Source organism: Protopterus annectens, chromosome 11.part0 (genome assembly GCF_019279795.1).
Source record: "Protopterus annectens isolate FY-2018-M chromosome 11.part0, PAN1.0, whole genome shotgun sequence".
Classification (NCBI taxonomy): domain Eukaryota; kingdom Metazoa; phylum Chordata; order Ceratodontiformes; family Protopteridae; genus Protopterus; species Protopterus annectens.
The window spans coordinates 259,720,242-259,745,054 of record NC_056745.1 but is presented as its reverse complement, the minus strand read 5'-3'; the positions used below and the strand labels follow the sequence as shown (position 1 = coordinate 259,745,054).

The 24,813-nt window shown below is 41.6% G+C and overlaps 1 protein-coding gene across 25 annotated transcripts in view; it reads right to left on the bottom strand.

The window, feature by feature from the left end:
* Nucleotides 1-24,813, bottom strand: part of C2CD5 (C2 calcium dependent domain containing 5) — a 1,731,257-nt gene that overhangs the window by 283,663 nt on the left and 1,422,781 nt on the right. For all 25 annotated transcript variants that reach the window (XM_044087723.1, XM_044087713.1, XM_044087716.1 and 22 more), the window contains one exon: nt 21,472-21,636. In XM_044087723.1, coding sequence (XP_043943658.1) covers nt 21,472-21,636 — 165 coding nt within the window. The remainder of the gene's footprint in view (nt 1-21,471; nt 21,637-24,813) is intronic.

The window sequence follows — 24,813 nt, the reverse complement described above, 5'->3', positions numbered from 1 at the left end:
GAATCAGAAGGAAAATCAATTCTTTGTCTTTTGGGGGGAAGGCTGGCTTCCCCTAATTAAAGTAATAAGGTCTTCAGCCATTCTAAGCATTTGTTTCTGAGGCATGGGAGCTTGAGAATGCGCTTTGGTCATCAGTTTCCTAGGCGTAGTGTGAAATCTGGGATTGAGAAATTTGGTAGTTTTAGTCAAAAACAAAGTAGTCGGTTTAATACGAACATCGGAAGGCCTGAATACACCCTCAGAAGCTGGTGCCTGCACAGCGGCTCCGGATCCATCCAAGGGAGAGACATCTGCAGATTCCATAGTCGAAGAAGCATCTCGTGGCATACCGGACTCTGAATGGGTCTCAGTAGAGGCCTGCGAATCTGTAGAAGCGGGTATCAGGGGCTGCGAAAGTGCCTCACTAATTACCGGTGGACTGGCGACTAGCTTAACGGAAGTGTCATCGGCAGTTTTCGACCTATGCGATCTGCTCTGTCTTTATCCTTAAGTTTTTTCGGAAGATCGCTAGTCGAATGGCTTAACGAGGCCATTTCGGAATACAGAGAACAAGAGCGAAAGAATTTAGCAACAAAGACAGCCCGATGACGAATAGTTCAGGTGCTGAACAAGGCACAAAACCGACAGCGAGGAATGTCGTGGTCTGGGCCTAAACAGGTGACACAATAAGAATGAAAATCTCTGTGAGGTATTTGCTTTCCACAGGCAAGACAATTGTTAACTTTTTCTGACATCGGTTAGAGCAGGAAAAAAGGATCCCCAACGGGGTACTTAGCTTAAGAAGACTTCAGGTTTGAAACTCGAAAAATGAAAATTTCAGGTAGCAGCCAACCGGCACTTGCAAACTGCTTCTGCTTTGGGCTCCCACATGGGAAGAAAAGCTGATGTAATGGCGTCGGCTGCATGTTTTATACCCCTGACGTCAAGGAAGAGGCAACAGCATCCAACGCAGAAATTCAAAGACTCTGGTATTCGGGTCAACTGAGGGCTACCTGCATGCAGGCAGATAACCCTAGTGTGATGACTGCAACAGTGAAACACGAAGAACATCAACTTTTACATACAATGTAATACAGACAGACACCCCTACACAAATTTTTACACGAGACAATGATGGCTAAGTTTCAAACAAGGTGGATACAAGCAGAATTAATGTAAACATTGAGATGTGAATTACTGTCACTTTGGATCCTCTGTGAAGTCTGTTCTTTATCATCACTGAGAGTCTGAGGCATCTGCAGTTACGGAATACTACAGATAGGAAATATCAACATTTCAAACTGAAGAAAGGGATGGATCAAATCACCACTGTATCTTTCACTTCATTAGCAGAGGAATTCACATGACGTGATATAAAACATTTCTGAACAGAATTCACTGAAGAAAAAAAACAGTGAATAGCATGTCTGGAAAAGCTACTGTCAACAATACTAAATCACTGAGAATCTCTTTGGCCTGGATATAATTAGAACTCCTGACTTGGGGCCTCCAGCAAAGAAAACTATGAAGCCAACTGCTCAAAATGAAGACTGCCCCTGAGTGAAGACTAAGAAGAGACGCAGAAAAAAAATCTACAAAAAGAAGAGGTGGAGTATTTGGAGAGATGGACAGTGATCCCAAATCTCTGCAACAGGTCTATAGTCTCATTTAATCAGTGAACAAAACTCTACTCAGATGAAGTTAAAATTAACCAATATTTCAGGCATAGACATACAAAGAGTTCTTCCTTGTACAGGGCAGACAAGAGCGTGGTTAATATAAGGGATATAGAGGAAAAATTAACGAGTATGGTCTGATACTGACCATTTCTGTGGTCAATAAGGAGTCAAGAAAAACATACAGGGTTCACAGTGAACGAGAACATGAAGGCATGGGTAGTACATATTTAGGACACCACACCCATCCCCCAGATATGACAGGCAGTATCCTAAATGATTTTCATGCAAAGGTCCAGCTGGAACTAAAAATATCACTCCTTTGGGAAACGCAAATAAAATCATCCTCCCATCCCAACCCCTACCTACCCTATCCTTCAGTCATGAAGTACATTTTCTGTTTTTCCAATCTGTAAAAAGCATTTTGCTAAACAGTTAACCTGTGACACTGTAATTCAGGAAAGGGAAGTGTGATTTGAAGAGATGGGGTATTCTATGTCACCTTCATCCATCAGATGCTTAAGTACTAAAAATACACACAAGTCTGACTGAATAAGCAATTCACCAAAGGCAACCTGGTCTTAAGAGTATAAAGGGAATCTGCACTGCTGTGCTGGCTATAGGCTACGCACAGAACAAGTAAAAAAAAAACGTAGGCTCCTTTCTCACCAGTCTCTCTGTGAACCACATTGTGTTATAGTAGTCCTTATCCAATGTTAACTGTCTTTCTCTTTGAAACACAGACACAGACCCACACAGACACAGACACAGACACACACACACACACACACACACACACACACACACACACACACACACACACACACACACACACACACACTTCCATGAGAAGTTAATGGAATTTTCCAAATCCCCACAACTTTCTTCCTGGGAAGGTAGTACTGCTAAAACCCTAGATATGGCTAAGTACACAAACAATTGGTTACTTATCACTGGGTATTTATATTAATCAAATATAAAGTACAGAAAAAGCAACTTGGCCAGAGGCAGAGGCTATATCTTTACAAACTACAGTGTTAAATAATACATAATGCACTCTTCCAAGATAACAAATAAGAATGCATAAATAAATAAATAAGTACCATCCACAAAGTCTTCAAAGTGAATAAATAGTAACTTTACTTAGACAATACAGACAGGGCTGATACAAACTAAATATGACTAAAAAATGTACAAAATGGAGCGACCAGTGTCGACCAAAGCCACTAGTACAAAGCACACACTGTCAGCAGTCAGAAAATCTCAAAAAGGTTTTCCTGTGTAGTTGAACCGAATTGAGCGCTTTCATCAGAATCAACACTTGTTTCATTTGAATCTATTCTACTCAACACAGATAGACAACCAGGAATTATATATGAAACAGTCACATCCTCCCTCAAAGCAGTCAGAAACAAGAGATCCCTGGGACCAGATGGGATAACAGGAAGCCTAATCTGTGCAATCTAAATAGGTTCAATTGAAACAAGTGTTAATTCTGATGAAATCCACAGTCAGGGGATGAAAGCGCTCAATCCGGTGGTTTCCCAGTTTTACTATTAAAGTGGATTTTATTGCTGAATTCTTTGGTTGCTGCTATTTGTGTTCGACTACACAAGAAAACCTTTGCGAGATTTCCTGACTGCTGACAGTGTATGTTTTGTACTACAAATTAAATATGCATAGGTCAATGTAATGTACAAGATAGTAAAAATAACAGTAGGTTGTACAGACAAAATATCTAAAAAAAAATACTAGGAATATTTTTAAATACTTTAGTTGTCTCTTACTTAAGAAATACTGGACCTAACTATTCTAAACTAATGAAATACACAAGGCAAAACGTACAGTTGTGTACACTTACCATAAATGTTGATGTTCGAGTGTATTCAGTGTTGCAGTCATCACATTTGGGTTATCCTGCCAGGGGTAGCCCTCAGTCGGCCCGAATACCAGAGGCTCAGTATTTCTGCATTGGTTGCTGTCGCTCCAGGATTGACGTCAGGTCGTTAGAGATATAAATACAGGCAGCTGATGCAATTACATCAGATTTTTTGCCCTGTCAGGAGCCCCCAATAGGAACTAAGTTGTCGTGGAAGAACGCCACCAGTAGAAAGTAAATACCAAAATTTCCTTGTAAGGAGAGAGAGAGAGACAGAGAGAGAGACAAGGCGATGGAGGGAGGGAAACCAGGACTGCAACAGTGAATACACTTGAACATCTACATTTATAAGTGTACACAAATGTACTATGTTCTTCGTGTTTCACTGTTGCAGTCATCACATTTGGGTTGATTCCCAAAGCTTTTTTGGGTTACAAGGGTGAAGGTTCTGTGGCCTAGCTGCCACTCGTGTGGGTCTAGCAGGTGTCTGCTTAAGTTGTCTGCCAGAGAGTTTAAAGAGCCTGGCAGGAATTGTGCTACCAGGTGTAGTTGCATGGCTGAGGTTGTGTGCCAAAGGGTCATAGCGAGCCTGCAGAAAGGATAAGAGTGAGTCCCTCCCTGCTTGTTGATATACCACATCACTGTGGTGTTGTCTGTTTTGATCAGTAGAGGCCCCGGGGACAGTAGGGGGTCTGAAAGTTGTCAGGGCGTGCAGAACAGCTAACATCTCTTTTTGGCTGATGTACAGATGTATTTGATTTGGGCTCCATTGGCCCTGAATGCACCTGCCATCCAGGTGAGCACCCCAGGTATAGTCTGATGCATCTGTAGTGAAGGTCTGAGCGGTGTGGGGTTGTGAGAAGGGAAGTCCCTTGTTGAGGTTGCATGCTGCTGCCCACCAAAGAAAATCTTTCCTTAGACAAGGTATCACTGGTATAATGTTTCCAGGTCTTGAGAGTGCTGACACTAAAGGCTGTAGTTTCCTCATATGCAGTCTGGCACATGGAATGAGTAGAATACAACAGGCCATGAACCCTAGAGCTTGCAGGATTTTCCTTGCAGTTAACTGGGTTCTGGTGTCTAGTTGAGAGAAGTAGTCGGTCAGGCAGGCTTGTTTTTCTGGAGTAAAGAATGCCATCTAGGATGCTGTGGCCAGGCTTGCTCCCAGGAATACAATTCTTAGTGTGGGGACTAGTTTTGATTCCTTTTCGTTGATAGTATACCCCAGGGAGGTCAGCAGGTCCTTTACAAAGGTCAGGTGCGTAGCAGCTTTCCTGTCTGCCTGCCTGAATTAGGCAGTCGTCTAAGTATGGGTAAATTTGAATATTTCTTTGTCTGGAAAAAGCAATGGCAGGAACCAGACATTTTGTGAAAACTCTGGGATCAGTAGATAAACCAAAGGAAAGCGCAGAGAACTGAAAGAGCATAGATCCTTCCCTGAAATGTAGGTATTTCCTGCATGATTCCCTGATTGGGATGTGTAGGTAGGCCTCTTTTAGGTCTAGGGTGGCTAACCAAGCATCCCTGGAAAGCATAGGTAGAAGCTGCTGGAGGGTGAGTATTTTGAATTTTGATATCACCAGAAGTGTTTAGAATAGATAGATTGAGGATGGGGTACCATGTGCCCTCTTTTCTGGGTACCAGGAAGAGTGTGGAATAGAAACCTTGGCCTATCTGTTCTGCAGGAACATGCTCTATTGCCCTCATGGAGAGCAGGGAAAGGACTTGTTTTTTGGCCTATGCCCACTGGTTTGGAGGAAGATCTGGGAACCATTTTGGGGTTGGCAGAGTGTGGAAATAAAATTTGTATCCCTGGGACACTATGCTGAGGACCCAGTGGTCACTGGTAATGGTGGCCCAGTTGTTTGCGTGGATGGACAGTTTTCCTCCTAGGGGCACGAGCAGGTGGTTAGAGGGATGGGCTGACAGTGTAAAGTCATTGTGAGGTCTTACCATGGGGGGGTGGGCCTTGCACTCCCTGTTTTTGTAGAGGAGGAACTCCACTGCTAAGATCTCTGCATTCCCTGGGGCTGTTGTCGGGTGGGTCTGCTTCCCCTTGGTCTGGGCTGAGCTGGCCTGGAGGGGGCAGGAAAGGACCAGTGCTTGGAGGGGCAGTGCCTACTGAACCACGGTGGCTGTACCTGCAAGAACTCTTTAACTGTCTGCATAGATTTAGCTTTTTCTTCCATCTTTTTTAAGACCTCTTCTACCTTGGTGCCAAATAAGTTGTCTTTGTTCAAGGGTGCGTCCAATAATTTTGATTTGACATGGCCTGGCAAGGTCTGTTCCTTAAGCCAAGCATGCCTTCTAAGGGCAGAACCAGTGACTGCTGCCCTGCAAAATGCTTTTCGGGCGTCAAAACAACACTGCAAGGTGTGCTTAGGTACTTGACTTGCAGAATGCATTAACTCTTGTAACTCTATTTTCTGCACAAGCTGGAAAAGAAAATATTTTTTGTTTGAGGAGTTCCATGGTATGCTGTTGATATTTCAGCATATGGAACTGACAATTTAATGCTCTAACAGCAAGAGTAGCAGAAGTATACACTTTTTTTACCCCATCTATCTAATGCTTGGGAATCCGTATCCGAGGGGGTGTGATTCTTAGCAGAAGTTGCTTAAGTCCTTCAGAGATGACCTTGGGGTCAGCAGAACAAGAAATTTGTTGAGAGTCAGGGACTCTATAATACCTCTCAGGTTTCCTGGGAGCAGGAGGAGAGGGTGTCAGGAGTCAGACTGGATTCCATAAAAACATCATCCACAACATCCAGGACAGAAAAGGCAAGATGTCTGTGCTGTGGTAGATCTAAGAATTCCCTGAGTCTCTTTTTTTGATTGAGGATAGTCCTGACATTACCATTGGAAATGCTCTCTTAAAGTATGTAGGGTTTCCCCAAAGTAGAAGTTCTCAGGTGGAGAGGCTGAAGGGATGGATTCCTCTGCATCAGAATCCTTATAAGCAGAGAGAGGTTGCATATCTTCACATTCAGATGCATCAGAGTCATCGGACTCTTGTTCATATAAAACTACTGGAGACAAGTCTCTTTTTCTTTTGGATGGGGTAGTCTGGCCTCCCCTAATAAGCATTAGAAGGTCTTCCACTATTTTAAGCATTTGAGACTGAGGCAAGGAAGCAGGTGGCTGAGCTTGGGTCATCATTTTTTAGGTGTGGTTCGTACCCTGGGCCTTAAAACTCGGGTAGTTTTCGAAAGAACTGAAGACGCGAAAGAAGTCGTCGGTCTGTGTCAAGTATCGGTAGTGCAAAGTACTTCCTCGGAAGCCGGTGCCTGCTCAGCGGCTCCTAACCCATCCAAGGTAGAGACATCTGCAGGATCCTTAGTTAAAGAAGAGTCTTGTGGCATACCGGACTCCAAAAGAGTCTCAGTAGCGGCCTACGAATCCACAGAAGTGGGCATCAGGGGCTGTGAAAGTGCCTCACTGAGGATCGGAGAACTGGCAACTAGCTTAATGGAAGCATCTTCGACAGTTTTGGACCTGTGCAGTCCATCTCTGTCTTTACCCTTACGTTTTTTTGGAAGATCAGTAGTTGGAAGGCTTACCGAAGCCATGTCGGAATTTGAGGGCTGAGAGCAAAAAGATCTAGCTACAATAAGGGCCCAATGACGTAGAGTTCTGGTGTTGAACAAAGCACAAAAGCGACAGCGAGGGACATCGTGGTCTAGGCCTAAACAGGTGACGCAGTAAGAATGGAAGTATCGGTGTGGTATTTGCTTTCCACAGGCGAGACAATTGTTAACTTTTTCTGACATCAGTTAGAGCAAGAAAAAAGGATCCCCAACGGGGTACTTAGCTTTAGAAGACTTCAGGTTTTAAACTCGGCTGAGGGCTACCCCTGGCAGGATAACCCAAATGTGATGACTGCAACAGTGAAACACGAAGAACATCTGCAAACAGCAAACCTTCACAGATATGGTCACCAAGGTCTCCAAGTCAAGTCACACTTTACACTGATCTTAGTTCCAAACACATTTTTCTTAGAAGTTCTGTTCCCACAAAAAATCAAGAGGGGGAATGGGTTGCAGATTAAATCTCTTCTTCTTCTTCTAGACAACAGAAGAAATGTCTCTTTTTTCTTCCTAACTCCAACTTCATATGCGACTGAATTAAATACAAACAATTTGTTCCTCCTTGAGAAACTGCAAGAGTCACACTTTACATTTCAAATACAAGTTTCATACATTTTTGTTTTACCATTCAATGCTTTTTTTCATCCACAAAGGAAGGTCACACTGTTACACACATTTTCATGATATAGAAAATACATGCACTGCAGAGTACACACAGCTGAAAAAAAAAGTTATGTACTTACTATAAAATTCCATCTGGGTTGTCCATTTTCATTCTTCCTCAACTAATGGGATTGAATCCAACTCGGATGTTATACTAGCTTGTGGCCTCAAAAAAACTCTTTAGCGCAGTCCCTACCCATAATGCACCACCCCATAACATTTCTCAGATCTTGTTTGCAGCTTGACAGGAAGACTATGAAGAAATGCCATATCTGGAGTTCAATGCAAAGGACATAGATGTCCTTGAAGTGTCTAATTCCTCCAGAGTTAGCCATGAAAAATGCGAGAGGATGGGGGGTGAGGAGTTGAGAAAAATGAAAATGGACAACATAGATGGAACATTATATTAAGTACATAACTTTTTTCTCTGATGCTGTCAATTTTCATTCATTCCTCAACTAATGGGACAGTCTCCAGCTACCTAATTTCCTGGGTGGACTCTAAGGATATTCCTGAGTATGGGTGAGCCAAAAGCTGCTCTTCCCCTCAAGACCAGGTCTAATTTGTAACGAGTGATAAAGGTAAGAGGATTTGACCAAGTTGCAACTGCACATACATCATCCATAGAAGCTCTAGACTGGAATACAGCAGAAGTTTCTATAGATCTAATTGAATGAGTCTTTAAAGGTTTTGGTAAGGGAAGATTCAATTTGTTACAGATAAATAAAATGCAATCTGTCAACCATTTAGCTAGAGTTACCTTTGTAACTGATTCATCCAATTTATTATGTGCAAAGGAAACAAATAGATGGTCTGTCTTCTTAATTTCTTTTATTTTGTGTAGGTAGAAACATAATTGTCTATGAATATCCAATAAGTGCAACATATATTCCCCTATATTTGTAAATTTTGGGAAGAATACTGGCAAATTAATGGATTAGTTGATTTTGGATTGTGACATCACCTTAAGGAAGGAAGGAAGCACTGGCATGGAAAAGTGACCCAATCCTTATGAAAAATCAAATATGGAGGCTTAGAAGATAATGCTTGAAGTTCTGAAATTCTTCTAGCAGATGTAATTGCCACAAAAAAAATAATTTTCCATGTCAGGAATTTAAGATCACATTTAGCTGCCTATTCAAAGGGAGAACGAATTAAGGCTTGCAGTACCAAATTTACATCCCACGGTGGAGTGCGGTCTTTATAAGTATTCTTAGCAGGAGACTGCATGTCAAAAAGGCTTTCCACAGCTTACAGGAAGCCAGTGAAGAATTCTGAAATCCAGCAAGAAAGTTAGAGATTGCTACAAGTTGGACTTTTATAGTTAATGAACTAGCACCTCCATTAAATATATTCACCAAAAATTCCAGAAACGACTGAACTGGAGCTGAGAAGGGGTCAATTTAACTTTGCTCTGCCCCACAAACAAACCTTTTCCATTTACTCCTGTAGAGTTTCCTAGTAGAAGATTTATGGGAAGATAAAAGTATGGAATGGACAGGGTAGACAACACTGGCTGTCTGGCTAGTAAAGGAACTGGAGAAATCATGCTGTTTGTTTGAGGTATGAGATATCCAGGTGAATCATGCTTGTTGGATGGGACAGGTCTGGAGCTGGATCCAGAATCCAAAGTGGATATAGTAGGTGAGGCCAAAGGGAGGAAAACCAAATCTTCCAAGACTAGTAAGGTGCAATGAGGATGACCTTGCTCTTAAACTGGACAGCTTTCTGAAGGAATTTGGGAATTAGAGGAGTCAGAGGACAAGCATACAGAAGACCAGGGGCCAATTGTGGAATAAAGCATCCCACGGTGATTTCCCCAGTGGGGGGATCAGGGCAAAGAAACAGCTGCACTTGTTGTTTAGGGGAAATGCAAAAAGATTTCAGCAAGGTTGGCCCCACTGACTGAAAATCATTTCCATCACATTGTTGTTGAGGGACCACTCGAGAGGTAGTAAGATGAACCTGTTGTTTGTCTGCTATCATACTGGACTTCCCCAGATTATGCATTGCTATTAGAAAGCAGTTGGAAGATATCACCCACTGCCACACTCTGAGACCTTTTTGAAACAGGGGCTAAGACCTGGTTTCCCTTTGTTTGTTGATGTACCAAATTACTGACATGTTGTCTGTCTGGACTGCAATTGTTCTGAGAGGGAGGAGACTCTTGGAATGCCTGTAACAACAAAAGCACCACTCTCATCTTCAGAACACTGACATGCAAATTGACGTCTTTGGAGGACCAAGTGACTTGGACTGCTTTTCCCACAAAATGCGCCGCCGTTCATCTTTATGTTATAGTATACATCCTGAAGATCTATCAAGCACATCCTGTCATCCTTGCCCAAGAAGGGCAGAATGGACTGAAACGTGACCATCCAAAACTTTGCATGTTGAACCGACTTGTTCAAAACACTAAGTTCCAATATTGGTCTCCAGTCACCTGTTTTCTTTGGCATTAAAAAGAATCTTGGTCTGGTGGGACCTCTTGGATGACTTTTTTCTAGCAGCTTTTGCATTTCTAGTGCTACTGCTTTCCTCCGACTGGGTGGAACATTGTGAATTTTGCATACAGGTCAAGGTGGTAGGAAAAGGGAATTATATAACCTCTGGAAATAATTCTCTGCACCCAACTGTCTTTTGTTATAGATAGCCAGGCTCACTGGTGCTGAGATAAGTGACTCCCCTGCCCCCCCTCCCCCGACTGCCTCCAGAGGTAGGCAATTGGGCCTCCATTCGGGAGCACTGGAAAGGTCAGTCACAAAAGGAATCTCTAGAACCCTAGTTTTGCAAGCCTCCTCTACCATGAGGGCATCACCTTCCATTATCGCTCTCCCCTCTGCCTCTGGGGGAACTACCTCCATGTGTGTCCTGGAAAGGACCCTAAGAACTTCTGAACCACATGTTTTGACCCCCCTATTGATTCTAGGAAAAGATCCTTTGAGGGGTTGAAAAATGCATGCCCATTGTAGTGAGGATCTTTACATCTTTCTCCCACCTGGAGAGTGTATCCTTTACTGTGGGGCCAAACAAAGAAGTGCCGTCAAAGGGAGCACTGATAAATGAGGACTTGAAGGGTTCTGCAAAATCACACAGGTGCATCCAGGCATGCTTCCTGATGGAAATACCTGAACCCACAGCCCTTGAGGTGTCTTCTTGCAGCCTTCGAGATAAGCCTCATGGGTGAATTAGATATAGCTTGTAGGGTAGCCAACTGAGAGAATACTGAAGACTAAGCCTCAGTTTGGTTTCCAGAAAGAGACTTAAATAGCTCTTTAATCAAATCTCTTTGAAGCCTCGTAAAATGTGCCAAATAGTTCAGCGATCTGAGTGCAAAAGTCCTTGAAGCATAAACACGCTTCCCAAATTTGTCTATCATCCTAGACTCTCTATTAGAAGGATGGACAGTGGAACACTGTTCCGCGAGGTCCTTTTTTGTAGCTGCTGCCACGACCATGGCATCTACTAGCACCCTTTTTCCCCAAAATTCCATGCCAACTGTTGGAGACAGAGTCTGGTCTGGTCTCTTGGGATAGGCTCAATTGTATCAGGTTCCTTCCACGCCACTCTAGAGATCAAATCAATCACCTCATCAGTGGGCGAAGTAACCCAGGAAGACGAGCCAGTTCCAAAGGCTTCCAGAAATACTGACTCCTCCACAGAAGAGTCTTGGGAAGACCAGCTACCCTTCTGCTTAAGGATCTCAACAATGTCTCCAAATGAGACATCATCAGGTGGTGATTCTGGGGATCCCTCTCACTCATCGAAATCAGTATCCTCAGTGACTGACTCCTGATAAGAGTCCAAGTGCCTTCTTTTGCACTTTCTCTTCTTCGGGACATCCTTGGTGAGGTGATCCAGTGAAATATCAGAAGAGGTTGGGATACCATGCTGGGTAGTCTGGAAGCTTTGAGCTGGCTGTCCCTGTGGGGTAGAATGTTAAGGATCACAGTACAAACTCATCTGAGAAGTAGAGGGTGGATCCAAGAGGAAGGACCTATCTGACCTGCTGGAGCAGAGAACACTCCCTTCACACCCTCAAAGACAGAGAGTGCGAAGGGGAGAAGAAAGACAACGGAGCTGAAAAATTAGTTTCTGGCTTGTTGCCCTCCCCCCGCCCCAAGGGCAATCCAACTGAGGCGGAAGTCAAAGTTGAGCTGTCCAGTGCCAAAGACCCAAGAGGAAGAAAGGCTCTGCAAACCTCGGAGTCAACTGCTTCCTCCTGGATCCAAAAGGGATGCTTTGGCTCTAACAACCATCCTACTCCAAGGATGTCAGAGCAGGTGCACTCAGAGCTATATTCGGATTAGAAGACAGTGCTCTCTTTGGATCCAAACTAGACGCACCCGGAAAGGTTGGATTTGAGGACTCTAAAACCACAGGTCGGATAACAGAAAAAGCTGTAATGGGGGGAATAATAGAGAATCGGACTTCCTGACCCAAAGGGGTAGGAACCATGAGAGCTCCCTTCTAAATTTTCTTTGTGAAAAATATCATCATCCTCTCCACATCTGCTTCTGTGAGACTTTTGGAGGAATGAGAAGACACTAGGGATGACAATTTGGAGCCCATCTCTAAAAAGGGAGAGGGTACTCTGGATAGGACTGGATCCAGTCTTGAAGAGTAAGTTGTTCTTAGTAAAGGTTTCAGATCCAAGGATGTAGGATCTGAAATAGGCTTGATCAGATCCGAAGAGATTCAGACAGTTAAGTAATATCTGAACCAACTGTTCTTTCTTCTTTCTCGGTTCAGATGAGGAAGAAGCTGGAGAATCATAAAGCTTAGATCTTTTTGTAGGGTCTTTGGATTTATATTCGGCAATTGAACCCCAGTAATGGCCTCAGAAAAAAAAGTCTGTAACAAACCCTTTAAAATCAATTTGTTATTCCTGTCAGCAAGTGCTTGGGGGTTGAACCCACAACAGATACTACAATGCTGATTTAAGTGGTCCAGACCCAAGCAATATACACAGAGACTGTGGGCATCTGAATAAGGCAGCTTATGCTCACACTTCCTAAAGCCTGTCGGACCTTTTTCAGACATCTTTAAGGAAAAGTTATTGTAATAACTGAAGTACTAAACTAACCTTTTCTTTAGACAAGAAAGAAAGGTTAAATGCCAACAATGGTATTGAAGAACCAAAATAAACTTGTAGATAGGAGCAGAAATACCAACTACCAACTATAGTAAGAATAAGACCATAAACAAGGTGAGGAATTCCTGTCTTTTAATCTTCACAGAGACATGGTTAAATAACAGGATTATTGACAGTGCTGTAAGCCTTGATGGTGTCACTTTGTTCAGAGCTGATAGGAATCTAACTCTGTGTGGAAAAGCTAAAGGAGGTGGAGTGTGCATTTTTGTGAATGATAGCTGGTGCAAACACTGTAACATTGTGAATAAACGTTGCTCTGTAAATGTGGAATTTCAGATATTGAAATGAAGACCCTTTTATGTGCCCAGAAAACTAAATGGTGTCAATGTAGCAGCTATATATATATATATATATATATATATATATATATATATATATATATATATATATATATATATATATACACACACCAGCGACTGCTAATATCACTGAAGCACTGAATATACTGCATAATACTACAAGTGAGCTGCAATGCATCTTAGGGAAGTGCTACTCAATTACTACCAAACTGTGGATTTTACCACAAGGGGAGTAAATACTTTGGAAAAGGCTTACACTAACATAAAAGGGGCATTCAGAGCTGGCTGTACAGCAACCAAACCTGGGTGGCTCTGATCACATCTCCATTAATTTAATGAGAGCTTACAAATCTCACTTGATCAGAAATAAGCCCACTGTGAAACAAATCAGGGTCTGGCATGAAGGAGCCATGGCAAGTCTCAGGGGCAACTGGGATGTCGTCAAGGAGGTAGCCACTGTGAATAATCTGGTGCATGGAGGATAATGAACATCAAAAATACTAAAGTAAGAGCCAACCAAAAAACATGGCTAAACAGCAAGGTGTAAGAGTTGCTGAGGGCTGGTAACACTGCTTTCAGGGCAAAGGATAAGAAAGGTCCAAGTGTGGCAAGGGTTAATCTAAAAAAGGGCATCAAGGAGGCCAAGAGGGAGTATAGAAAGAGGATACAGGGATGCTTCAAGGATGCAAAAGACTCAAGAAGCCTGTGGCCTGGTATTTAATAGCTAACTGACTACAAGACCAAGTCAGCTCAGTGCGATGATAGCACTGAATTTCTGGACAGTCTTAACACACTGTGTGGCAGGTTTGAAGAGAAAAACAACCTGGAGGCTGTAAAGCTTCTCAATGACCAAAAGAAGGCAATACTCAGCTTCAGTGCTGTGGATGTAAGGAACCAACTGAGGAAAGTGAACCCCAGGAAGGCTGCTGGCCCTAAAAACATTCTGGGGAAAGTATTGAAAGGTTGTACAGACCAACTCAGCATAGTCCTGACAGACATCTTCAATACTTCAGTTGTCCAGGAAAAAATACCAGCATGTTTCAGAGTTACCAACATAATCCCTCTGCCCAAAAAAGCCAACCTCAACTGCCTAAATGATTACAGGCTGGTGGCCCTTATATCAAACGTAATTAAATGCTTCGAAAGACTGGTTAAAAGTAATTTGACTATGGTACTACCCCAATCCTTTGACCCGCTGCAGTTTGCCAAATGGGCAAACAGATCAACTGCTGATCCCATTTCCATGGCACCTCACATTGCAACATCCTGAAGAGAAGAAGAACTATGCCAGGTTGTTGCTCATAGATTTCAGCTTAGCTTTCAATACAGTGATTCCTATGCAACTGATAGAAAAGCTAATCAACCTTGGCAAAAATAAAGGGCTGTGCAACTGGATCTTCGATTTCCTGACTGGAGGACCGCAAAGGACCTGTGCTGGTAACGACACTTCAGGGAGTATTGCAATCAACACTGGAGTACCCCAGAGCTGTGTGCAGAGTCCTCTACTGTTCACAATCCTTACACATGACTGCTCTGCGAAAGCTAGCAACAACCACATCATCAAATTCGCAGATGATACCACAGTGGTGGGGCTTATAAGTGGTGATGACGAGAGTGGGTATATGAATGAGGTCAACTCCCTGACTGAATGGTGCAATAACAACAATTTGGACCTGAACATCAATAAAACAAAATAAATCATTACTGACTTCAGAAAAAGATCTGCCTTGCACCTGCCCAGCAAGATCAACAGTGAAGAAGTGGAAACAGTCCAAAGTACTTCATTCCTTTGGGTACACATGTCAGACAATCTTTTTTGGAGTACAAACACAGGCCAGCTAATTAAAAAAGCCCACCAGCGACTAGACTTCCTAAGAAGGCTTAGAAACACAAAGCTCTCTATGAATGCTCTAAATACCTTATACAGAGGAGCCATTGAGAGCATAATCACCAGCAGCTGCACTGTATGGTCCGGTAACAATACAACAGTCGAAAGGAAGAAGCTGCAAAAAATAACAAGAACAGCAGAAAAGATTGTGGTCACTAGTCTTCCTACCTTACAGGAGCTCTTTGATAAAAAGAGGTCCCACAAAGTACTGAGTGACACTTCTCATCCAGCATATGGTTGGGTCACTAAACTTGCTACTGGTAGAAGAATACGGAGTATCTGCTGCAGGACGTCCAGATTCATGAACAGTTTTTATCCTACTGTAATCAGACTCATTAATGCAGACATAAATCTGGATGTATCAAAACTATAATAGATTGTTACCTTCTCATTCTTTTTCCTTTTTTTAATACAGTAATTCTATTTATTTATTGCATACTGAAATTAATACATTTTCTTTCAAGTGCAATTCCAATCACTTTCTTATGGGCAATATCACCCAATCTCACATCTGTGTATAGTGTACTTTTCTTTTCACGTGTTAATCATCTAGTATTCAGTTGTCCAGTTTATATAAATAGTGTACAAGCATGTGTGTCAGCTATGTAGACCTTTACTTATTGTAACATATTTTTTTTCTTTAATATCTATCATGTCTTGTCCTTTTGTGTATGTTTTTTCCTGCAAAACAGCTGACACTCGAAATTTCATTTAGGTAGCACTTGTTTCCTAAATGACAAAGTTTCTTTAAATCTTTGAAGAAGGGTCTTGGGAAGACCAGCCACCCTTCTGCTTAAGGATCTCAAGAATGTCTCCAAATGAGATGTCATCGGGTGGTGATTTTGGGGACCCCTCTCTTTCAACGAAATCAGTATCCTCAGTGACTGACTGAAGAACAGGGTGGATCCAAGGGGAAAGGACCCATATGACCTGCCGGAGCAGAGAACACTCCCTTCGCATTCTCAAAGGCAGACTCGGAGCTGAGAAAGTGAGTTCCTGGCTCGTTGCCTCCCCTGCCCCAAGACAATCCAACCGAGGCAGAATCGAAGCTAAGCTGTCTAGTGCCAAAGCTCCAAGAGGAAGAGACAGCTCCAAAAACCTTAGAGTCAACTACATCTGGCATCCTACATCCGATCCGACAGGGATGCTTCAGCTCTGACAATCATTCTGCTCCAAGGATATCAGAGGAAGTGCACTCAGAGCAGTATTCGGATCCAACGATGGTGCCCTCTTCAGATCTGAACCAGACAGACCTGGAAAGCTCGGATCCGACGACTCCAAAACTGTCAAATAAGAGAATGAGTTGTAATGTGTGGAGTAGTAGAAGATCGGACTCTCTGACCCAAAGGGGTAGGAACCATGAGAGCTCCCATCTGAATTTGCCCCATGAAAATATCCTCCTCTTCCTCTCTCGTAGGGCCTCTGGAAAAATGAAAAGACACTACGCACGGCAATTTGGAGCACCTCTCTAAAAAGGGAGCGGGCACTCTGGATGGGACTGGATCCAGTCTTGGAGAATAAGTTGTTTGTAGCAAAGGTTTCAGATCTGAGGGTGTAGGATCCAAAATAGGTATGATCAGATCCAATGAAATTTAGACAGTAAGTAACTTCAGATACAACTTTTCTTTCTTCTTTCTCGGTTTAGATGAAGAAGAAGAAGCTGGAGAATCAGGAGGCTTAGACCTTTTTGTAGAATCTTTGGATTTATGTTTGAGAGACTGAACCCCAGCAATGGCCTTAGAAAAAAAGTTGGTAACAATCCTTTTAAAATCAATTTGTTCTTCCTGTCAGCAAGTGCTCGGGGGATGAACCCACAAGAGATGCTACAATCCTGATTTAAGTGGTCTGGACCCAAGCAATATATGCAAAGATTGTAGGCATCTTAATAAGGCAGCTTATGCCCACACTTTTCACATCTCCTAAATCCTGTCTGACCTTTTTCAGATATTTTTAAGGAAAAGTTATTGCAATAACGAAGTACTAAAGTAAACTTTTTTTTTTTAAACCAGAAAGAAAGGTTAAATGCCAACAATAGTACTGAAGAACTACAATAAACTTATTGCTAGAAGAAGAAATACCAACTATGGTAAGAAAGAGGAATACCCTAAAGGGAGTAGGTAGGGAAGGAAGATTAGGTCTACCAGCGATGGTAGGAAAGTTCACACTACTAAAGTAGAACTAAATATTAAAGATTAAAGAAACAGTCGTAACTAAAGATTTTTTAGATAAGAAAAAAACAAAAAAGGACTTATCTCCCACTGCTCGAGAGCTGAAGATGACCACATCTAGATGCAAAAACAGCAAATGCGATCTGAGAGATGTTAGGGGTGGTGCATTATGGGTAGGGAAGGAGCTTGAGAGTTTATTGGAGGTCATGAGCTAGTATAATAGCTGAGATGGATCAGATGATTGGATCTGATCCCATTAGTTGAGGAACAAATGAAAATTGGCAACATCAGATATAAAACTTTATGTGTCATTCTATAACAAGAATGAAAAATAACTCGCACCTTGTAAATAATTTTTTTCTATGCTGCCGTAACACAGAACAACAAATATGATACAAAACTATCTGTTATCCTTAACATAAGGGATCAATCTTTGGTGAGTCGTTAATAACGTTGAATACAAATCAGTAAAACCCCCAAGGAAATACATAAGTGGAGAATGATCAAGAGGAAATGCACATGCAGAGATTCCAGAAGTGACCAGGCAATAAATCGGGGCCTACTGTTGGAGTCATGCTCCAAGCAACAATGCTCTGAGACGGAATGACGTGATGACAAAATGGCAAAAACAGAAATAAACAGCCACACACCCTAGTGGCATCACAGCAGCATGGAGAAACATCGATGTTCTGCCTTTCTAAATTCATGCACTTGCTTCAGGTAAAATATGAGCTGGTCTACATGTCCAATGTAGTAAGCACTTGTTCGCCTCTGGTTTGTGCCTTTGCAAAGAATCCAAGGAGATAAAAAAGATGGGTATAAAAACAATTCTAACACTATTTTAGGAGGAAATGTAAGGTGGTTCAAAGGTCAGCTAATTATTGTAAAAAAAAATTATGTAATGTTCCCCAGAATGAGGGTCTAAAGCTCTGAGATCATAAGAACAGAGTAGACGGTGATAAAACTGTCCTCTAAGAGACGAACTTTAAAGTTGATGAACATGATGGTTTGAATGGGTGACAGGAAAAATTACCTATGAATAAGTTTGGGTCCCAAGCAAGAAACCAATTTTTCAAAGACAAGCGAAAATGTGAACCCTTTAAGAAACTGCATGATCATCGAATGCTAGGCCACAGTCCTACCATCCTTAACACAATGATGTGCTGAAATTATTGAAACATGCACCATGAATGTGAAATGAATGGGAACCCAGATCACGCATGTGCCTAAGTCAGTTCTGGAAGTACCTGAATAATGACTGACAAGAGATGCACAAAATACTGTTTGACCAACAAACAAAAACTTTTCCACTAGTCAGAGTATGTCTATCAAGAGAAGGACTAACTGGCTCCTTCAATCAGCTCTGACTCCCTAATCACGAGATCTGGTGGGATCAGAGAATTTACAGCAACACCCAGAGTCTGAGGTACAAATCAGTTGTTTCTGGAAACAGTAAGTGACATCCCTGGCATTTATGTTGCAGATTTTATGTATTCATACAGACTACACCCTTCTTGGCCATCAAGCGGTAATGTGGAAATATTTTGGCCTTTCCTCCCTAAATTTTGTGAATATTCATGGAATCAGGAGAAATGATGGGAAGACATACAGGACTGCTCATCACCACAGAAGGGGGAATACATCTTTGTTCCCAATGTCCTGATGAATGAAGAAAAAAGGGGGGCAATCTATAGAGTACCTCACTTGGGTAACACCAAAGTTAATCTTCTTTTGGCTTTTCCTGGTTAGGGGTCACCACAGAGGATCGTCTGTCGACTCATGATTGGCAGTGAAGTTTTACGGTGTCGAGTTGCCAGCCCGGCGTCCAACCTTCCACAGAAGGCACAAACACATGCACACACTCACACTTCGGGCCAATTTAAAGTGTCCAATCCACCTACTGCATGTCTTTGGGATGTGGGAGAAAACTCACGCGACCACAGGGAGGACATGCAGACTCTGCACAGAAGGCACCCCAGCCGAGAATCGAACCGGAGAACCTCTTGCTGTGAGGCGGCAATGCTAACCACTGCACCACTATGGCCACCCTAACACCCAAAGTTAATACACCTACTAAATCCTCAACTCCAACACAGGATAAAGATGTGGCTCAGGGATTCTGCCACCACATTCTCTTAGCTCAGGATATGGACTGCTGAGGCAGTAAGGTTTCTGTTTATGGCTCACTTTCAGAACTTCCATGTCTCTCTGCACAAAAAGTACAAGTGAGTTCCCTCTTGCTTTCTTATGTATGATATGATGCAGTGGCTACTGCCCTGGAAGTAGCTTTTTCTGCAAAGTCTTTAGGGAATGAATCACCGGATATGTCTCTAACAGGCTGATGTGGAGCCTATCTCCAAGATGGGAAACAATTCAGCCAATAAGAAATGCAGCTGAGATGACTCTCCATGCCAAAAGCAAAGCATATGGCATCAGGAAAAGTAATGGATCTGGCTGCTGAGTGACAGTAGACCTATCATTAAGTTGTAAGGGCAGTACATGATTCTGGGACCTGGCAGAAAGAGTGTGACAGGAAGAGAAGACTGGTGAGGACGTGCTGATGACACAATTGACACCTCACTGTACATTGCAACCTGCATCCCCAGAAATGTGAAAGGCACCATGAAAACTGCATCAGTTAAACAGGAGGGTTGAACCTCCTCTAATCCATGGCAATGCCTTTTAAGCAAGGGAATATTTGGAGACAAAACACAGCTGGCCAAAAGAAGAACTCTAGAAAATGTCCAGAACTACCACCTGTGGGGCTCAGGTGTAGTCTTCCTCCCACACAACTTAAATGGCAACAGCAACCTTGTAGAATGTTTCAGGGCACTCTTATATCTGCAAGGGGGCATGTTCCTTTTGGGAGGTTTGCTAGACCTGGAAGATAAGGAGGGAATTGAGTGAGTTAATAAAGGTCATCAACCATAGGTCGTCACAGAACCTGGGTTTGCTTCATTTCAGGTGGTCATTCTCCAGGTTCTCAGAGTGCTAGATGAAATGAACGCCGTTCATCCACCTCCTAAAATGGTGGATCAGTACATACTACCCCTACTCCAGGACTGAGTTTCTGAAGCATGCCGCCCTAATCATGACATCAGCACAATCAAAATTACAGTAAACCACATGGTACTCTACTGAGAATGCCAGAGACAACGTTTTTACACCCTCCTTTTTAAACAAGGACTCAAGGAAGGCTGAACAATCTTCAAGAAACAGTCAAGACAAACAGCACAGGAGTGACAGCCAAAACAAGGCAAAGAAGAACTCTCTTGACAACATTGTCTAATCCTTTAGATTCCTTGTTTGGCAAGTAGGTAGCCCAAATATTGTGGATGCCTGGGTTTTGTCATATTCAAACACTACACCTTGTGAATTTTAATAGGCAATCATATTCCTATCTGTATTTATGCATGAATTTTGACTTGTACCTAGCAGCTCAGATGTATTTCTTATAAAGGGAAAAAAAACTTAAGAATGCTATTACATTATGTACCCCAAAATAGAGCATTATCTTCATTTCACTACTTACAGAAACTGCAGTAAAAATGTCACAACAAAAAAAATAAACATACAAAAATATAACTTATCACTAAAGAGCTAAGACACTTCATCAGTACAGTCATACCTCTAGATGTCAAAACAGCCAGTGAACAATGACAGACCAATAAGGTTGCTCATGACCAGAGTTTGTGAGTACTGCAGTATTTAGTACTTCCACTAAACAACATATCAAGATGAATGTTTGTGTGTTGTTGTACACCCTAAACAACTTCCATCAATGAGATCTGTAGTTTCTAAATAAAAAAGTCACAATGAGAAGTATCTTGTCAAAGCACGGCCCTGCTAAATGATTTCAGACTATAAAGGATACAATATCTAGTTAGCAAGGGAGTAAAAATCACACATAAACTAACATGACTTTTATTCTTCTCAGCCACAAACAAAAAATGCTATTATCTACAAGGCAATACTGTCACAAACTAGAACAGGGACTTCAATCACTGATCTGGCAAATTAGCATACTTGTAGAAGTGCATTAATTAAAGAACTGTCATATTGTTAACCAAATGTTCCATAAAACCTAAAAAAAGATGTCTGCTGAATTCTGACAATGTTCCCACAAGCCATGAACAAAATATTTAGTGCAGTCAGATCACTTGCAAAGGTTCACTTACTGGAGGGTTGATCTCGTACAGTTCCTTGTTTTTAACGATGGTTTCATTGACCTTCTTTTGCATGTGCGCTATATGCTGTTCATAGGTAGCATCATTTGGAGTCTTTCCTGCAATCTGAATTCCTCCAGGACTAGGCAGTGCAGTCAAATATACACCAGTTGCAGACTGGAATAGGAAATCACAAGAAAAATATTATATTTAGCCTACATGAAATGGAATTCACAGGAAACAACTACATGGACATTATGTTTAACCTGAGTCCAGCTTGTTTGCATAAGTACTTCAGATGTAATTAGCAAGTCATCAACAGCCACTCACTATTTCTATTACTCTGGAACCTCATTTACCTTCTCTTACTGGATAAAAAAAAGTTATGCATTTACCATAACATTCCATCTGGGCTGTCGATTTTCATTCCTCCTCAACTGATGGGTTTGGATCTGATCCTCTGATCAGACTCGGCCATTACTAAAGCTCATGGTAGCCAAAAACTCTCGAGGTTCTCCATTACCCATAATGCACCAACCCCTAACATACCCCAATACATGTACATATATATGTGAAAATATATATACATACATACATATATATATCTATCTAGATATATGTGTGTATATATATATATATATATATATATATATATATATATATATATATATATATATATATATATATATATGTATATATATGTATATATATATATAGATATATATGTATGTATGTGTGTGTGTCTACCTGAAAATGCCAAAATCACAGAACGCCGACAACGAGAAGATCGACAACGGAGAAGACCGACAGTTGAGAATCCCGATGCTGAGAACACAGACATGTTAAGGTAAGTGTGTGATAGGGACGGATGTTAGGGTCACGGTGTGGGAAAGGTAAGTGTGTGATAGTGATGGACGTTAGGGTAGGGTGCGGGTCAGGTAAGTGTGCGAGAGTAACGGAGTTTAGGTTTAGGGGTGGGTTAAATGAGGGTAAGTGTGCAATAGTGATGGACTTGAGGGTTAGGGGCAGATTAAGTGAGTTAGGGTGCGGGTAAGGTAAGTGTGCGATAGTGACGGACCTTAGGGTTAGGGTTTAGGTTAAGTTTAGTGCATAGATAGTTGTGTATGTAAGGTTTAGTGTAGGTTTGTAAGGTTTTTGGTGTGCTTGTGTTGTGTGTGTGTTTTTTGGGAAAAGTATTTGTTTTGTTGATTGTCAGGATTTTGGTTTGTTGGGCATGTGAAGTTTCGTGTTTTTGAACTTTTTTTTTCTTCGTTTTTTTTCGTGTCGGTTATTTCGTTGTCGGTGTTATCAGGTAGACCCATGTATATATATATATATATATATATATATATATATATATATATATATATATATATATATGTGTGTGTATGCACACACACACACACACACAGATATATATATATATATATATATATATATATATATATATATAGCTATACACACACACACACACACACATTCTATATATATATATATATATATATATATATATGTATATTATATACATATACACATAACACACACACACACACACACACACACACACACACACACGTTTGATCATATATATATATATATATATCTACACACATATACACATATACACACACACGTTTGATCATATATACATATATATATATATATATATATTTATATTCTACAAAATGAACTATATCTGGAACTCAACATTATAAAGACAGTGGTGCCCTGATAATATCCCATTCTACAAGAAATCTGCTCTGATAAGGGTTGGGGGGGTTGGTGGGCGGGAAGTTGAAGAAGAATGAAAATGGACAACAAAGATGGAACATTATGGTAAGTACATCACTTTTTTTTTTTTATCTGATGTTGTCAATTTTTATTCTATCCTCAACTGATGGACAGTCTCTCCAGTTACCTAAAATCCTGGGTGGACTTTAAGGAAGAATATTCCTGAGCACAGTTGAGCCAAAGGCTGCTCTTCCCCTTCAGACCAGATACCACTTGTAATGAGTGATAAAGGTACGAGGGTTTGGCCGAGTAGCAGCCACACATATTGTCTTCGACCTAGTTGAGTGGGTGGGCTGTTAGAGGTTTTGTGAGGGTTAGACCCAACTTGTTACAGATAAATTAAATGCAATCTATCAGCCATCTGTCTAAAGTTACCCTTTCAACTGGTTTGGCCAATTTCAAAATTGCAAAGAACACAAATAACTGATATGTGTTCCTAATTTCTTTTCTCCTATGTAGGTATGAATGCAACCTATGTTCACCTTTGTTAGCAAGTTTAGGAAAGAATACTGGCAAATTAATGGACTGATATTGGATTCTGAAACCACCTTAGGAAGCCAAGATGCACTTGTGTGTAAAGTGACTCTACCCTTATGAAAAATTAAGTAGGGAGGCTTAAATGACAATGCTTGAAGTTCTGAAATTCTTCTAGCAGATGTAATGGCCACTAGAAAGATAGTTTTCCAGGTCAGGAACTTGAGATTGCATTTAGCTGCTGGTTCAAAGGGAGGATGAATTAAGCCCTGTGGTACCAAGTTCAAATCCCATGGTGGAGTAGGATCTTTACACGGGGGGGTCTCAGCAGGAGCGTGCCTCTCAAAAATGCTTTATAAAGTTTTGAAGAGGCCACAGAAGAATTTTCAAATCTAACATGAAAGTTAGATATTGCTGTTAACTGAACTTTAACTGTTGAGGAGCTAGCCCCTTCATCAAAAACTGTTTCCAAAAATTCAAGTATACTATGTAATGGAGCGTAGAAGGGGTCAACATGTTTTTGCTGTACCCAGCAAATGAACCTTTTCCATTTACTTGTATAAAGTTTTCTTGTATGGGAAGATAAAACAATATGACGGACAAGGGATGAGAGCACTGGTTGTCTGGCTATTAACGGAATTGGAGGAACCACGCTATCAGCTACAACTTTGAGATATCTGGATGAATTATACCTTTCAGGTGCAAGAGAAGATCTGGAATCAAAGCCAGTATCCAAGGTTGGAAAAGTAGATGAGGCCGCAGTACGGGGAACTAAATCTGTTGAGACTAGTAAGATGCAACGAGGACGATCCTGTTCTTCAACCTGACAGCTTCCTGTAGTAATTTTGGAATCAGGGGAATCAGCAGGTAAGCATAAAGCCGACTGGTGGGCATTTGTGGAGTACAGCATCCCTCGGTGATTCCCCGAGAGGGGATTATGGCAAAGTAGCTGCTGCATTTCTTGTTCAGGGGAGAAGCAAAAAGATCGAAGCAAGGCTGGCCCCACTAATGTAAAATAATTTCTGTTACTTTCATGTTGGGAGACCACTCGTGAGGTAGAAAAATGGACCTGCTCAATTTGTCTGCTAT